The following is a 17,227-nucleotide window of genomic DNA, read 5'->3' as shown; positions in this document are numbered from 1 at the left end:
ATTCGTAGGTTGTTGTTTGTTTTATTTTATTTGCGAATCTGTCATATAGGGTCTTGAAATTAATTATATGTGAATGTGGGCAAAATAAAAGCGGTACAATTTGCACCTTATGTTCAATCTATCAGTGGTCTAATTGAATTTTGCTATGATTCCCCACCCCTCAAAAGAAATGTCGGTCAGTTTGTAGGTCTGAAGCTCATTTCGTTTTGCACGAAATATTGAGAAAGCTTTGGCCTACGCTCATGTTGGAAATATTATTGTTAGCGTTGATAAAAGAAGTGATTATGAATAATATAATGAATAGTTTAAAACATATTATGTTATTTTGAAAAAAAAGACGGTTAAGTGATTGTAAGCTCCTTTACAACATACATACAAACAAACTTTCATTATTTTTCCTTTGTGTATTTTCAGATGCGAGAACTATTCGAAGATTTAAAGACTAGACGATACAATTGATTTCGTCTGCGATGTACTGTAACGACGTAGCGTATTTTTATGTCAACACTCTATCTGTGATCAAACCACTATTTTCAACGAAAACTGAACGGAGACATATTTTTAAAATCATAATTTAAATTAGGTGTTCATTTGTATACATATGTCCTTGTTTTACTCCTAGGTTTAAAACCACTGTATTTACTTGTCAGTTAATTCAGTGTGGTTAGTTGGTCTGTAAAGCACAGCTCGATTGAAGATTACTACGCTCACTTCATTAGTGCAATCGAACAATCGGACAGAAAGAAGGATTTAAAGTGTGGCTGCAGATTCGTCGTGTCACACAAGTATAAAAGGAGACTGAATCACCCAACCCTCCGGTCTTAATGGTCCTGTGGGACTATTGCAACATGGAAAAGTGTCCGGATAATAGACGGGTCAGTCGCAGACGACTCATGTTGGCTCTAATAGTGGATGTGATATTTTTTCTTATTGGTAAGTTTCTTTTTATATACAAACATTATTTATTTGAGAAACAAGTTTTTGCACATAACACAGTGTTGATATATTTATATATTTATGTATTTTTAAAATTGATCTTGATCGAAATGATATAGTTTATATTTACTTCAAACGCATGCTGTTATTGTATAAGTATGTTTAGGACGATGAGCTGTCTTATAAACTATTTTGAACTGATAAAATATAAAGTTTAAGTCTTACGCGTACATATTGCGAAAAAAAAGTTTCTTGGGAATGTTTGAAATTATTGATCACTTACGCTCAAAACCATATCTATCTTGAGAATGCACACAGCATATTGATTGTATGCTTTTTTCACTTAAAGGGGCCTTTTCACAGATTTTGGCATGTACTGAACTTTGTCATTAAATTGTTTGTATTTAGAAATGTAATCATTGGATGTAAAAAGCTCTAATAAACAATAATAGAATTTAAAAAAAGTAACCCTCTACTGGGCTCGAACCACTAATCCCTGGATTAAAAGTCTATCGGTTAGACCACTCGGCAATCCGTGCTCATACTATGATTGTTGTATTAAAAGTCTATCGGTTAGACCACTCGGCAATCCGTACTCATACTATGATTGTTATCGGTTAGACCACTCGGCAATCCGTGCTCATACTATGATTGTTATCGGGTAGACCACTCGGCAATCCGTGCTCATACTATGATTGTTGTATAGACCACTCGGTAATCCATGCTCATACTATGATTGTTGTATAGACCACTCGGCAATCCGTGCTCATACTATGATTGTTGTATAGACCACTCGGCAATACGTGCTCATACTATGATTGTTGTATAGACCACTCGGCAATCCGTGCTCATACTATGACTGTTGTATAGACCACTCGGCAATCCGTGCTCATACTATGATTGTTGTATAGACCACTCGGCAATCCGTGCTCATACTATGATTGTTGTATAGACCACTCGGCAATCCGTGCTCATACAATGATTGATGTATAGACCACTCGGCAATCCATGCTCATACTATGATTGTTGTATTTTATACTTAGACCACTCGGCAATCCGTGATCATACTATGATTGTTGTATTTTATACTTAGACCACTCGGCAATCCGTGCTCATACTATGATTGTTGTATAGACCACTCGGCAATCCGTACTCATACCATGATTGTTGTATAGACCACTCGGCAATCCGTGCTCATACTATGATTGTTGTATTTTATACTAAGACCACTCGGCAATCCGTGCTCATACTATGATTGTTGTATAGACCACTCGAGAATCCGTGCTCATACTATGATTGTTGTATAGACCACTCGGCAATCCGTGCTCCTACTATGATTGTTGTATAGACCACTCGGCAATCTGTGCTCATACTATGATTGTTGTATTTTATACTTTACACAACTAATCCTCGTACTGTCACAAAATTTAACGACCAAAAAACCTCTCCAAATCATTAAATCGTATCGCGCTGCAACTCTTTATAATTTTCAGTGTTTTAAATCGTCAAAAGATGCACATAATTGATATTAAGAGCATGGGAAATGTTCAGCATTACTGTTTCCTAAAAAAATACAACGAAAATTTGCCAATATGAAACATTTTTTTTATTTTGCCAATTTACACAATCGTGAAAAGATCCCTTTAAGGAATTAATTAAATTGATTGAGTTGAACTGAACAGACCAAATGTTTTATTAACTTTAGAGCATTATGGCTCATCGTTATTTTACAGATTCAACATCAACGTCTATTGTTTGAAAAATTTAATAATACTAATGATACAAGTAATACACTTAATACTACTACTACCATTACTACTTCTTTTACTACTATTACATGTACATCTATTACTACTATTCCTACTGCTACTACTACTAATAATAATAATGGTAATAATGAAGCTTATAATAATTATAATATATGCTACTTATAAAAATGATGATGATGATGACGATAATGATAATTTTTTCAATAAACCGATAATTTGAACCAGAAAATTACGCCATATGCAAACTTACCAGTATAATAAAACCTTAAACACGTGGTTTGGGCATGGTGCGTGTTGTATTTAAAGTATTTTTGTTTATATTTTGCGATTCGATTTTGAGCTACGCGCTTATAAGCTGTCTAAAATTTGCCGAATACACAGGGATTAAAACTTGCAAATTATGCAATGCTCGGGGATCACAACAGTTGTCCATTTGTCCTCTCATAACCCCCTGTTATCTTGCGGTAAATAAGGCAAACTGCAAAACAATAACTGCGAGTGTTGTTATTTTTGTTGGTAGAACCAACAACCAATGCTAACAAATTTCATCTTAAGAAAGTTTTTTTTTTTAATTACCGCGTTTTTAATATATTGGCAAGTAGCTTTTGTTATCCTTTGTTTGACCGCGCGTTTTACATTTAGTCACGGAGATGCACACACATAACTTATTAAAGGAAGACAAAACAGCTGGAATGTATGTAAGGAAATTAAGAAAAAAATATGAAACTGTAAACACAAGCAAACACAAAAGCTTCAATTTCCAAGCGCATAAAACAAACTATCGATATAATGCATAATTCTATGATTTCTCTTCACACAAAGAATGCACACATAAGTACCCGAAGATTTCACGCAGTACGTGTCACAGCGTCCGTGTAATGGTGTGCGTTTTTGTTAACTTTCTGCACTTATTATTAAAGCTACGCGAATAAATAGAAACAACCTCTACAAAAAGGTTCTAAATATTTACATTTTATTTTTTTAAATAACTAATCATTTTAGTTTGATTGATATTTGTAATATACATGGGTGTGACCGAAATACGAAATACACCAAACAGTTTTGACTCGTTAAACAAACGCTGCTGTTGGACGTGGCTTTCACATATTTACAGAACAGTTTAAATAAATCACAAATATAATGAAGCTTAGAAGAGTGTCTTCTTGGACAAATATTACAGACATCACCAGTCTTTCAATCTTCTATCAATCTGCTACCGTAGTATCCATTTTTATGATCGGTTGCAACATCGATTATATGACTACCTACGCGATTTATTAATCTATTGCACTCAGTCAGTAAATTGAGTATTAAATCAACATTTGTGTCACTATTTATACGCGTCGCTAATCGCATAATTTAAAAATTATACTCCCTTCGAGTTTACGAAAAATGTTTTTATAACAATGAAAAACAATACTTGTAATAACCTTAGGCCAACAACTGAAATGAAACTTGAGAATTTAGACCACTTTATGTATGCAAAAAAATAATCGCCGTTTTGTAATTGAAAAACTTTAAATGCATTCTGTTATCTTTTTTATATTTGAAAATCGAAAAGTACTGAAAAGGGTTAATAAAATGATCATTATAGTTGCTTTTCCGTGTCAATGATCGGTTTTGCACTGTGCTGCATGTTGACATCGAGTAATTTTAGATCTTCCTTTCTACACTGAACTGGGGATACAACTATTGACCAATCGGATCAGACAATATAAATATGTATGCCATCAGTGCATGTCCGGTTGTAATTAGCACATTTATATTTACACAGAGATAACGATAACATAAAAATCAGGCATGTGTCAATTAAGGTAGTGCACCTCTAATGATTTCCCGCGATTTCTTCGAAGGTTGAAGAGCCTACTATTAGGTGCCGTAGCCTAGTGGTTAAGGCGATAGACTAGAAATCTTTTGGGATATTCCCGCGCAGGTTCGAATCCTGCCGACGACGTATACTTTTTTGCGACGCGTTTTATTTATTTTCTAACGTAATTTGATTTAATATGGCATATAAGCTATATTTATTGTTAAATATGTTGCAATTTTAATGCACATTTTTCAATTATTAAAATTAAAACAACGTTATGGCGAAATTGGGTGATTTACTGTTGAAAATACGAACCATGCATGTTGCATTTTTATTTTTATTTCAAAAAGTAAACGGTAAATCTGTCTAGTTCTTGGTATTTTTGCTGTATATAGTGTTTCTATAAAAACTAAGTTTAAAATGTGACTTAAATGATACTATTTAGAATTTTAAGACACTTTGTTTTTAACCGACCCAATTTTTACTTGGCTGAAATCACTTACATTTCATGGTGCTCTTCCATAGATAAAAATTTGTAAAAAATAAATGTCTGTAAAAGAATACTTATTTCATCTTGTTTAAACTTTAAACACCTTTACAGCATCTGTACACACCAACTGCATGCCCATATTTGGAAATTTGAATGAATTATGGAACTTTTATATACCCCAGGGGTGAAAATAAACTGGACAAAAGCCGAGCGTGGGGGTGGTTTTGAAAAAATCGGTATATTTTTTTAAAAAGCATGGAAAGCCTACCTACAAATTTGCATGTAGTTCAGTGAAATGATGCTGATTAAGAAAATAATTAATTAGATTATATTTGGATAAGTGCCCATTAGAGGTGCACTACCTTAATACAATCCATTTTTTTAAAATCAAATTTGCAACGCATAGTACGGTTCTGTCCAGTTATGAATCAATCAAACGGGAATATAAAACAAAAGCAAAAAGATTGACATCATACAATTGATTGGAAAAAAAGACGAATGAGAGAAATAGCAAAAAATGTTTGATGAATGCAGCTTTTCTAATAGACTGGTCGACTGATATATTTTTTTTTATCGATCTTTACACTGTATTAGACCGGTTTTATTGTAAATACTGAACGTAAGTCACAGCGCACCAAAATGGAAGTTTATTTTATTTTAATTTAAATTCCAGAATTTAAACAGTCTCATTACTACAACGATATCCTTTTCTAAAATACATTCGATTAAACAAATACATGAATAACATACATAATCATAGCAAGGCAAATATAAATGCAAATACTTAAAAAAAAAATTCATGCTAATGGTATTTCCGTACAATGCTCTTAAAGGGGCCTTTTGACATATTTTGGCATTTTTTTTAACTTATTCATTAAATGCTTTATATTGATAAATGTAAACATTGGATCATAAAAGCTCCAGTAAAAAATCAAGAAAAAAAATTAAAAAAGGAAAAGAACATTGCCCGGAGCAGGTTTCGAACCAGTGACCCCTGGAGTCCTGCCAGAGTCCTGAAGTAAAAACGCTTTAGCCTACTGAGCTATTCCGCCGAGTATACATTCTTGACGTATTTTATACCTAATATAAGCAATCTTCGTAGTTTCACAAAATTTAACGACAAAAACAGAACTCTCCAAATTATTCAATCGTTTCGCGTTGCAACGCTTTATAATTTTTAGGTTTTAAAATCGTCAAAAGATGCATATAATGGCTATATTAGAGCATGGTTAATGTTCAGTATTACTGTTTCCTCACAAATATCACAACTAAAACGAAAACTTACGAATCTGAAACAACTTTTTTCAATTTTGTCAATTTACAAAAGCGTGAAAAGATCCCTTTAAATGAGTTCATATTGAGCAAATTGTTTTATTGTTTTAAATTCCCTCTAAGAAAGCCACAATTAAAACAACGAGTTTTCCAATAATGAAAATAATTTATGTCTGGTGAAAATAGCCAAAAAGGTCGCTGCCATAAACTTCTAATAGAGAGCTATATATGATTTATTGCCTATATTTGCACATCTATCAACAAAGTCTCGCTCTCCTAACTAAATACACTATTTCTATCAATCGTGATTTATTTTTTTAATCAGTGCACGCAGCTCCTTATCGGACTAATACTAAATTTATGACGACAGCGGCTTATTCCCTAAACTTCTCAACTTCAAGGATTTTTCAAAATAACAATATATTTTGTTAGCATAGAACCTTTACTATTTCTGCAGAAACATGGATACTCAAACATATACAAAGTATCCGATTCATGTCGTTTTATGTCGTAAGACAATTATGTATGCCTCTTCACTAATTGAATGTGCTGGCAAACTGCTACGCAATATTATCAAAATAATGTAGTTTCAGTCATGCTACGTTTGCTTAAATGCATGCTTTAATAGACGACTTTATTACCCACCATAACACGGGCAAGAGCCCGCGTAGCGGGCGTTGACCGTTCATACATATGGAAATTTGGACAAAACAATAGGCATAGGGGATACATCTAAAAAATTGCCACGCGACATATATTTTCGCGATGCAACTACCTCCCTTGAATACTCATCTTGTTCATGTTCTTTCTCCGTTTGTTTAGTTGCGAATTTATTTGATCCGATTAATTCAATATTTCACTGTAATTATTATCCTCACAAATCAATAAATAAAACTGTTTAAAACATTGATTCGCTGAATTAATGAACATCGGCGTTGATTTCGAGCTCTCAAATTTTTAAGGGGAGCTAACCACTGCGCATACAGCGTCCGGTGAATACCGGTATTCTCGCGGTATTTAAATAACGACACCCTACTGTTTAATGACAGAATTCGTGACGCATTTTCTATTCGCTCGTAGAAAGCAGTTTTACGTGTGATCATGAGCAACATTCTGGTAAGTTGTGGTTGTTATCCATCAGAAACACATTTATTCACAAAATTGAACGATATTCCGATGTAACTTTTTAGTCTTTTAGCTTATTTTAAGCGTATTTACACCTCGTCTGTTCGCACTTTGAGAAATCCCGAAAGGTTACATATCACTATATAAAGTTTAGGCCTAAAACCACAAAATCTAATACCGTTGGATTTTCGTACCTACATCGTTCGTAACAAATCTTCCAGGTTCGAAATCAACAAAAAAAAACAAGACATTTATAAATTGTCTCCATCATTTATCAAATTCTAAGATATTTGTTGGTTTTTTGTTTTTAGAAGCTGTTCTGCCAAGGCGAGAGCTGGGCACCACTTAAGCCATTCTATCGAGCAAAACTGAAGTTTTGGTTTCCAGAAATCAACAAAGGAGGCATTCCTGAACTATCAAAGTTTCCAAGCTATACACACAGTTATTTGCTGTGGTGATCTTGTTTATTGGTTCCGTTGGTTTACTTTGATGGAACATGTGTGAACTTTAATAGAACTTTAAAAAGTCTATATCTGTCTATCTATAAAAAAATCAGCTATGGCATTATACGATCAGATGTGCAAACATTGTCAAAGTGTTGTTAAATTAACAATTTGAAGGCAATTATGCTGAATAAATATGAAGGTTCCCATTCAAATTTAGCTTGTATATCGACAAGTGTCTGCCAATAAATGCCAAACTAGTAATACAAAACTCACCACAAGTATGTAAAAGCACGTAGTACCTGTTGTGATCATTTTTAGTAAGATAGTCTTATTCTAAAGAATAGCAAATAGTTTGTTTAGTCAATGCATAATGACATTGATATGATTTCCTTTCTATTGTGTAATTTATAAATTGGTTGTTACTTGTTGTTCCATGATACATGTTTTATCGCTAGTACAAAACCAGCATTGTAAATTTTGTAAAAGGTAATAAAATGTTACTTCATTGATTCCACAGTTTTTCAGAAGATAACATCACTTTGTAATTCCATATACGTAAATATTCCTTTAAGTTGATGGCAGTGTTTCAGTATTACTTATTGTGCAACTATTATTTTATGTGCAAATAAATGATGTGAAGTGTTTTGTATCTTAACACAATACCATAAACCTTTTTATATATGTACTGAATATATATATACTAACATCATGTACATGCTTCATGCGGCTTAGCCAAGAAAGACAATGACTGACATTTAAATAGGCTCATCATGTTGAATCCTCCGTTTGACAATAATTTTCTCAGTTCAGTAGACAAATCAATACCTACCTGATCATGCATATGATTACTGATAATCTATGATCTATGTTTTATTGCATGTGTTATTTGAATGTTAAAATAAAAAAATATAGATGATATAACATTATGTTTATTTCCATTCAAATTGTAACTTAACATCTACAAACTAAGTATATGCAGTTTAGACAGTGATTAATGAATTGCTACAAAATGGCTATTTTTTAGTGGCGAAACAATTTAAACTATTCGACAATAGTTTGCGAAAGAAAATTAAATCCCTGCAAGATACCTGTATTTATACAATAGTTTAATTGCAAAGCAAGTATGCTGCCATTCTGTTCCACATAGTTATACATTGATAATTAAAAACAGGAAGACAATTAGCGGAGTTAACATTTCCCAACAGTAGAAATCATTCTGCTGATGAAGTCCATATAGTACACGGACGAAAGCTCCAGGTATAGCTTTCAATACTTAGTGCAGGGCTTTTCAGCCTTATATAACAGAGGCCTATTAAAGGCCGCTTCCCACTTGAATTTTTTTTTTTAATCATGCAGTTTTTCAAAAAATCCTAACTTACACCAGCTTTTTCATTTCCCAAAGCAGTAATTTTAGGGAGAATTTTTCCCAAACGAGCAATTTCTTCCCAAAATCCATAGGCTAGGGCATTTTCCAAATGAAGCGAGCAAAAACCCCTTAGTGTGTGTAATTTGACAGTCTAAAACTTATTGGATTTTTAAAAAATCCTGTCAATCAAAATTGATTTGACACATAATTTTGATTATGTTAAATCAGTGTATACTAAAATCAACTTGTTTAGCAAGCTGTTAAGTTGAATTGAGACATTTGATGAAACAAACTGTTTCCTGGGTAGGACCAGTACTTAGTGTCATTAGGGCGATCTAAAGAATGCTCCCACTTAAGGGATCAATACATAGACCTCCCAGTGACTAAGCCAGTTAGCAGACACCATATCCACTATATCGCAGCCACTGAATCAGCTTTAAATTCCTGCGGCTAGAAAACAAAAGTATAATATTTTGAACACAATAATGTCCATACATTTATTAAAAATACATGTTTAAAAAAAAGCTTTTGCCAGTAAATTAGGTAGCACCTATAATTATATTAGTAAACATTACGTGTTAACGAGCAACACTTTTACTTTTTATATGATTCGAACACATTATTCAGCCTGATCACACATGCAAAACACCGTGTTTAGTTTCAGTTTTAAAAGTGTTGCATGCCGTTTCAAAGGGCGTATAAACAGATTATCAAAATGACCATTGTCCAAACACATTCTATACATAAAATTACACTATAAATCTAGCAGAAAGTGAAATACCCCAAATGACTTAGATTCATACTGAAAATATGGTTTCGTTGATAAAGTATCATCATTTAGATTATATATAAAATCATAAAGCGTTACAAACGCGAACCAATCAAATATCACGAATAAAATGTTATTAAATGTATGACAGCCTTGATGTCTGCGTATTTTATGCAATAGCCCTATTATATAGCCCAAACGACGTTTGTTTAAGACCCACTTGATAAAAACTTTTTTCTTAGATTCTATTCCTTTTATTTTAATTTTTCTCAGCAGTTCCGTGTACAAAATCAAAAAGGTGAAGGTATTTGCGTACATACTTAGACATGCCCCAATCTGTTTACATATCCTTTTAAAGATTACAGTGCCTTTGTTGTGAAAAGGTCGACCTACCACATCATATCCACACAAAGCCACCCGACCTCGTAAAAATAATTGTATCACGAACTTCCCATTGGATTTAAACATGCTTATATAACAGCATGGGCTAGTTCGTCATTATCGTTCCTATATATCTTGCATGTTAGACATAACAGCTGATAATTAAATAATATACGATAAAGGTCGTACGTAATTCTCATGCATATATATTTTGCCTGACAGGCACAACACGAATTAACAATGTAATATACGATTTAAGTAGTACGTATTTATCATTCTTATATATTTTGTCGATAAAGCATATTACGAATGAACATAATTTAATGAAGGAATAAAATATAGGATGGAAATTTATAAAACAGCATCTTATTGTTTGTATGCGAAAAGAGTAAGCGAAACGACTCATAATGATAATCCCTGTTTGATTTTGTATTTGATATTTCCCAGGCATTTCACTTCACAAGTGATCTCTTAAGTGGAGGCAATTACTAAAAGCGTAGATTATAGAACGTTATTTTTAATTATTCTTTCCCATAAAGGATACAATCGCAGATAACAATCAAATACAAACAGTTATTTCCGGTCATTTGTTGAGTGCTTTGTTCTTGTCATAGGAATAATCAGAAGAGTAGATTTCCGTAAAAAAAAACAGTTAAGGATGTTTACCAACTAAGTACTTACCTACTTAATGACGACAGAAATTGAAACATGACACTGATCGTTGTTGTTTATTTACTTTTTCAAGGAGTGGGAAATTGGGTCAATTTTACGCATTTGTTTTAATAGCGTAGTATTTTGTCACGTGACTTTCATTCATAAAATACCGGATTATTACGCTGTTGGAAAATGTATCGGCATGTTTTGTTTAGTTACAGCGCGTGCTTTCAGTGTAAAAGCCCCGCCCATAATTATTGCAGAATAGCCCATAGACGGTTTTCTTATTTGTTTATATGAAATTTGGCACGTGCCGTGTTAGAATTTAAGTTAGATTGAAAACAAACCTACATAACAGCTTACACAAATTCGCGTTTCATATTGCAGGACAAACAACATAAAAATCATCGACACTGTGAAAATTTTACGATTTGATTAAAATAGATCGTCTCAACCTTTTTTAATAACTGACCATGAACTAAAGTTGTCTGATGTTTCCAAACAATTTGAGCAAATGTCTCAATAGCATGGCATTTTTTTTATACGAAAATGTTTTAATGAACTGGGTCTTCACTTGTTGATATTTCGACAATGCTCTAAGTGTGATATTCGTATCCTCGCACCATTAGTTTTTGTCTTCCTTTGATATCTCTAGCGAATCGAAAATCAAATACGCGGCTGATTCGATAACTTCCAGTACAACTTCTATCAAATTAGCTACAATTGTATGAGCCTTGCTCTGTGAAAATGCATGTGCGAATAGTGTCATCCCATATTAACCTGTGCAGTCCGTACAGGCAAATCAAGGACGACTCTTTGCGCTTTTATGATAATTTTCGTTTAAAGAAAGTATCTTCTTAGCAAAAATCTAGTTTAGGCGGACACTGTCGTCCCTGATTAGCCTGTGCGCACTGCAAAGGCTAAGCTGGGATGACACTTTACACACATGCATTAAACCCCTTTTCACAGAGCACGGCTCATATAAATGTTTCGTTTAGCGGAACCCACTTATCAACCTAAGAGCCTATTACTCCCACTCGAAGATTTGTAAATTCGCGTTAGGTCCCAATATTGATGCATGGGTGGTGGAAGATACACGTCTCGTACGTGATGATTTTCGACTTGGATAAATATTTAGAAATAAGTATCATGCTGTTTATTGTGTCTATTATCAAAGAAGTGACTCTTTATGATTCAAGAAATTTAAAAGTATATACAAGTATAGTGACAATAAAGATGGAGTAGGTAGTTATATAAATTCGTTAACCAGAAGACTAAATGAACTTCAAACAAATTAACTAGGGAAAAGTATTAAACAATATTGTCCCTGTTTAAGGTTAAGGAAGATATTTCATACGTAAAACGTATTTTAACCGCTTTAAATTTGTTCAAAACTTGATACAATTGCCATTTAGGTACGTTGTAAGTGATGTACCTCATTCATCAAATATTGGCTTGTTTTATAGCCTGCTTAAATGGTGCAGTTTCCTAAAATGATTAAGAACAAGAGGAACATTCTTGACATACCCGAAACGAATTCTATATTTTTGTAAGATTTATACATTTCCAAGGGACCAAGATTTCTATATTAAAACTAATTAATACACAAAATTTACACTTTTGATTTACCTCTGAACGAATGGATATCTATAGATGTTTTTTTGTAACATCCTTGTTATCAAATCATAATTGGTCAAATTTAATTTGTAATGTATTCGCTATTGCTTAAAATACCAATATTCTTGCAAAGAGCTAAGTTTATCCCCCCATACCTCACAATATAGTTTTGAAGAGTAGGTCAATACGAAAGAATATTAGGGAATACTTTATGCAGAGCATTTTTAATTGACATAATTGCAAGTGATAGCCTGTATATATTCACAGGCAAGTTTAATTTTTCTTGGTTCTATGTCTATTCTTAATTCGTTAGTCTAAGAATCGGTTGATAAACACCGGCCCTGGTTGGGATACTCCACTCGTTCACTTCAAAGCATGAGGTCAAAAACGATTTCACGTGAATAAACCACTCAAATAATGTGTAACATTAAATTGAAGTTTTCTTGACGTGTTCAATAGGTCTTGGTGGTTTAATTCTAACTTAATATACGGGTATCCGAAATAAAACTTTATGACATTAATGAATACATGTACACTGTATTGTACATTTTTTGCAAAATTACAAGCTACACATTTACGCCAAATTCTTGCCTGGCGTTATTCTAATCTTGAATCAGTCCCTTGCCATTTAAGTAGCATTTAAAAACTGGTTTACTGTATTATACTGGACGGTTACAATGCAACTAATACATAAGTAAGATTGAGGTTATTTGAATTGTTCAAAACAATTGACCTTGATTACCGTTTTCCGGAAAGATTTAATGTTGCAACTGTTTTAAATCTTTTAATGAATTGTAATAAATGAAAAGAAAAAATTTCGTTATTTAAAAAAAAACAATCGCAATATGGAACGCATGTGTAGCTGTCGCAAATTAATAATTTAAATGTAATGATATTGAGTAAATGATGTACCAAGACACACACGCCATATTTAATGTCACGTTTTTGTTTTGTTTTTATTTCAGTGGGTATTCCGGTTCTTTACTTGTTCCTTCAGGGTCAGCCCTTTATCAGGGGCTTTCAATGCGATGACCCCTCCATCTCCCTCCCCTACCGGCCAGATACAATCAGTACACCTGTTCTTATCGTCGCCGGATTTGGGACCTCTGTCTTTTGCGTGAGTAGAGACAAAGTTTGTTCTAAACTATATATGTTTTTGTGAGCCGGCGATTTGCCTAACCGTCTATTCATTTTGGCACTGTTAGATTGACAACACCACCGTGTTCTGGCAAAGTCATTTAGTTGAAGACCAGTGTAGCAAATAACCAGATTTATGGGTCGTATACGAGTCTCATGCCCGACTCAAATGTCATAAACCCGGATATAAACGTAACAAATAAAGAACGGCAATATAAGAAATCATGCAAGCCTTTGCTAATTTAAAATATGTTGTTTTCTAGGTCGTTATTGTGGAGGTTTTAAACGCCATCAACAGGAAGTGTCGGCGACCATGCTCAACATTGGAAGACTTACGGTTCTGCGCAAAGGGATTTTCTGTGTTCCTCGTCGGGTTCGTAGTTCAAACACTGTTCGTAGAATTCGTAAAGAGACAGCTTGGATTCTTGAGACCAAACTTCATTGATGTATGTCAGCCGCAGTTTAACAGATCGCTTTGCCCCTCGTAAGTTGGACAATATTTCTTCCAGCTTTAAGTATAATAAATCGTCGTTTTGGCTAAGAACCGCTTTAGAGGCAATTAAATTGTTTGATTATAAGCAGTTATCATAAACATTTGTATAGCATGTTTTCTCCTCATAAGCTCAGAACATTGATGTATGTGATTTCATTGTAAGTGAAGTTTTCTTCTGAGCCTGATTCTTTATATTTAAATTGGTCACATTTCCGATCAAACGTATTAAATAGCCTTTTCAGAAAATGGTTGTTGTTTTCTATAACAAACTTTTATGTTGAGATATTTTTTTATCTGCAGCTTCATTACCGAGTACACGTGCAGCGGAAGTGATCACGACGCCGACGAGATTCGTGACAGCCGACAGTCATTTCCATCCGGGCACTCGGCGTTCTCCATGTTCATATCCGTTTTCTATTGCGTATGTACACTTTCTTTTAGATCTAGCGTGTTTTCAGTTTAATTTTTCGGGCTGATACAAGTATTCAGGTCGTCACTTTTACCCTTATTCGAATGCATTTGTATACATACAATCGGCCGCTTAAAACCATTCGATTTAACATTTAAATGTAAACTAATAAAACATAAACGATTTCTTTACATGAAACGTTTGTTTATAAGTGATTATTTCAAATATAACCTGAAACTCAATTGTGCTTTATATTTACCCTACCATGTTCATTTTTGTCATGGTATCCGAGATGTAGTTTATACTCTTATTTAGATTCATTACATTGTTGTTGCATACTAAATAACATCGAGCCAGAGCACTCACAAATTTGAAATTCTGTTTCAAGTTTTACATACAGGGACGTCTCCGCATCAGTTTTTCACGAATTCTGAAGTTTTTCATGCAAGCTGCTCTAGTCTTCACTGCATCTATCTGCGGCCTGAGTCGAATCAGGGACCACAAACACCATGCCTCAGACGTCATCGTCGGATTTGCCGTCGGTGCAGCTGTCGCCGTATTTGTGGTAGAGAACTATGTATAATTTAATTGCAAGTTTATAAATAGTTAGCTTATGAACTTATTCTTAAAACAACACAATACAATCCAGTATCTCGTAATTATCGGTTCCCAATTACAATGCATAATTATTAAAATCGTCTAAATATTATTTTTAGTACAAGCTCGTTGCGGAAAACCTTCTCTCCAAATCTTTAGAGGACGAGGTCAGCAAATCATCCACGTCATCATCGACAGTTTCACATTACGTATGCTGCTCATGCACAACACCGCAATCCTCGAACGTCGAATCGCAGACGCCTGTCCCGCTACTCCAAAACGAGTACTTTAATGTCGTCCCAAACACAATCTCCACAAGCAGGCATGCGTCTTTAAAACTAAAAGTGACACCAGTAACATTATCAAACCAACAGCAGGAACTAGTTTTAAGTTACACAAGTGGTCTATGTTAAATCGTCAGAACTAGTGTAGCAGCAATCAGCTTATTTTTTATTGTAGAAGTTATCGTTCAGAATTGAACACAAACACGAAAGTTTGTGGGTTAGGCAGTTAAGATAAACTTATCTTACACAAATCAAAAGCACTCTCTCAGGGAGTAAAAAGGTTCTGCTGTTTTGATAACTGACTATCATAAGGCCTACCAACAGTACTGCTGAGTGGTTTGGTCAGTTGAGTATTTCACAAGGACTGCAAAGGTTGCTAACTTGATCAGACACTCACGTAGTACGACTGTTAAGTGTTTTTTTATTTAGCGGACTTGTTACATGTATTTCTTCATATATGGCAGTCGATCGTAGGCTATATGCAGAAGATCCCTGAGCAGATCAGTGTCTTTTAGACATCGTATTGTCGACAAGCATTGTACTTGCAAACCTTGACCTCAGTGTCTCAAAGGTTTAAGGCACGTCATTAAGCCAATCTCATTTACAGCACATACGTCTGCAAGTATATGATGGTCCAGTAATTGGATATTACATCCATATCAAATCAAGGGATTTGGAAAGATCAGTCGATTGCTTTATTTGGAACGACTTACCTATTTATGTCAGTTTGTTCAAATTGCTTTTGATACATATAGCTAATGGATATATTTGATTGATGTTTGTTAATATAATAAATTAATATTGTGGACTTCCGTTGACCCAAAAAGTACGGTGGATGCTCCTTTTTTGAATATAATAAAAACATTAAACTTATATGATCGTGTCTCTTACGTTCATTGTCTGAAACCTGTCTGAACAACCGAGCCATTGATTAATAGTATCGTATTGTTGCCGTAACTTCTTTTATTAATATAATTTTAATTGCTAAATATAAACTATAACGCCTTTACCATCACATAAAAGCAACTTGCTTTGTGGAATATAGTTTCAGTCGTAATCAAAGATACCACGCACTATGGGAAACGTGTGATTATAATAATCGGTTTAAAGCAATGTGTTTATTGCATTGTTCGAAATATTACGTCATGATTATGATGAGACATTATAAGAAGAGAAATGGTAGAATCTTAAATATCCAAATTTTTATAAAGAGACATTAAGTCAACATTTGAACAACAATGTATTTTTTGATAAAGCAGTATTATTCTTTAAAAATAAAACGAACACGCAAACATATTTGTCATCAACAAAAAGCATTTTGAAGTATTGAACTCAACACAGAGACTATCACGTGTTTGACAAGGAAAGTACATGTTCTGATAGATTTAATTTAAAGTTCAGCCGATAGGATTTAAAACTCGCAGACATATTTAAAAAAAAATGATTTATGTAAAACACCCTTATTAAATACCCATCCCAAATATTTATAAAATATTTTTTTTAAAGCACCCACGTTGATTATGGTCTAAATACGTAGTTTATTAATACACTTTTGCCAAAGCAAACGTTTTAAGCTATGTATGGATCAAGTTCTTGCAGATGCTTCATCTAATAATAGGCACATTAATCACGATGCACCACCTTTAAAAGCCAAACGTATACAGACGCAAGC

General features: G+C 33.8%; 1 protein-coding gene across 1 annotated transcript; it reads left to right on the top strand.

Annotated features, from left to right (window-relative positions):
* The first annotated feature begins 742 nt into the window (after positions 1-742).
* On the top strand, positions 743-16,305 carry LOC127874324 (phospholipid phosphatase 1-like). Its single transcript, XM_052418571.1, has 6 exons — positions 743-933; positions 13,601-13,752; positions 14,036-14,256; positions 14,566-14,686; positions 15,063-15,239; positions 15,391-16,305. The coding sequence occupies exons 1-6, from the start codon at positions 825-827 to the stop codon at positions 15,682-15,684; spliced, it is 1,074 nt and encodes a 357-aa protein (XP_052274531.1). The 5' UTR covers positions 743-824; the 3' UTR covers positions 15,685-16,305.
* The last annotated feature ends 922 nt before the right edge of the window (positions 16,306-17,227 follow it).

Source organism: Dreissena polymorpha, chromosome 3 (genome assembly GCF_020536995.1).
Source record: "Dreissena polymorpha isolate Duluth1 chromosome 3, UMN_Dpol_1.0, whole genome shotgun sequence".
Classification (NCBI taxonomy): domain Eukaryota; kingdom Metazoa; phylum Mollusca; class Bivalvia; order Myida; family Dreissenidae; genus Dreissena; species Dreissena polymorpha.
This window is presented reverse-complemented; position numbering and strand designations above follow the sequence as displayed.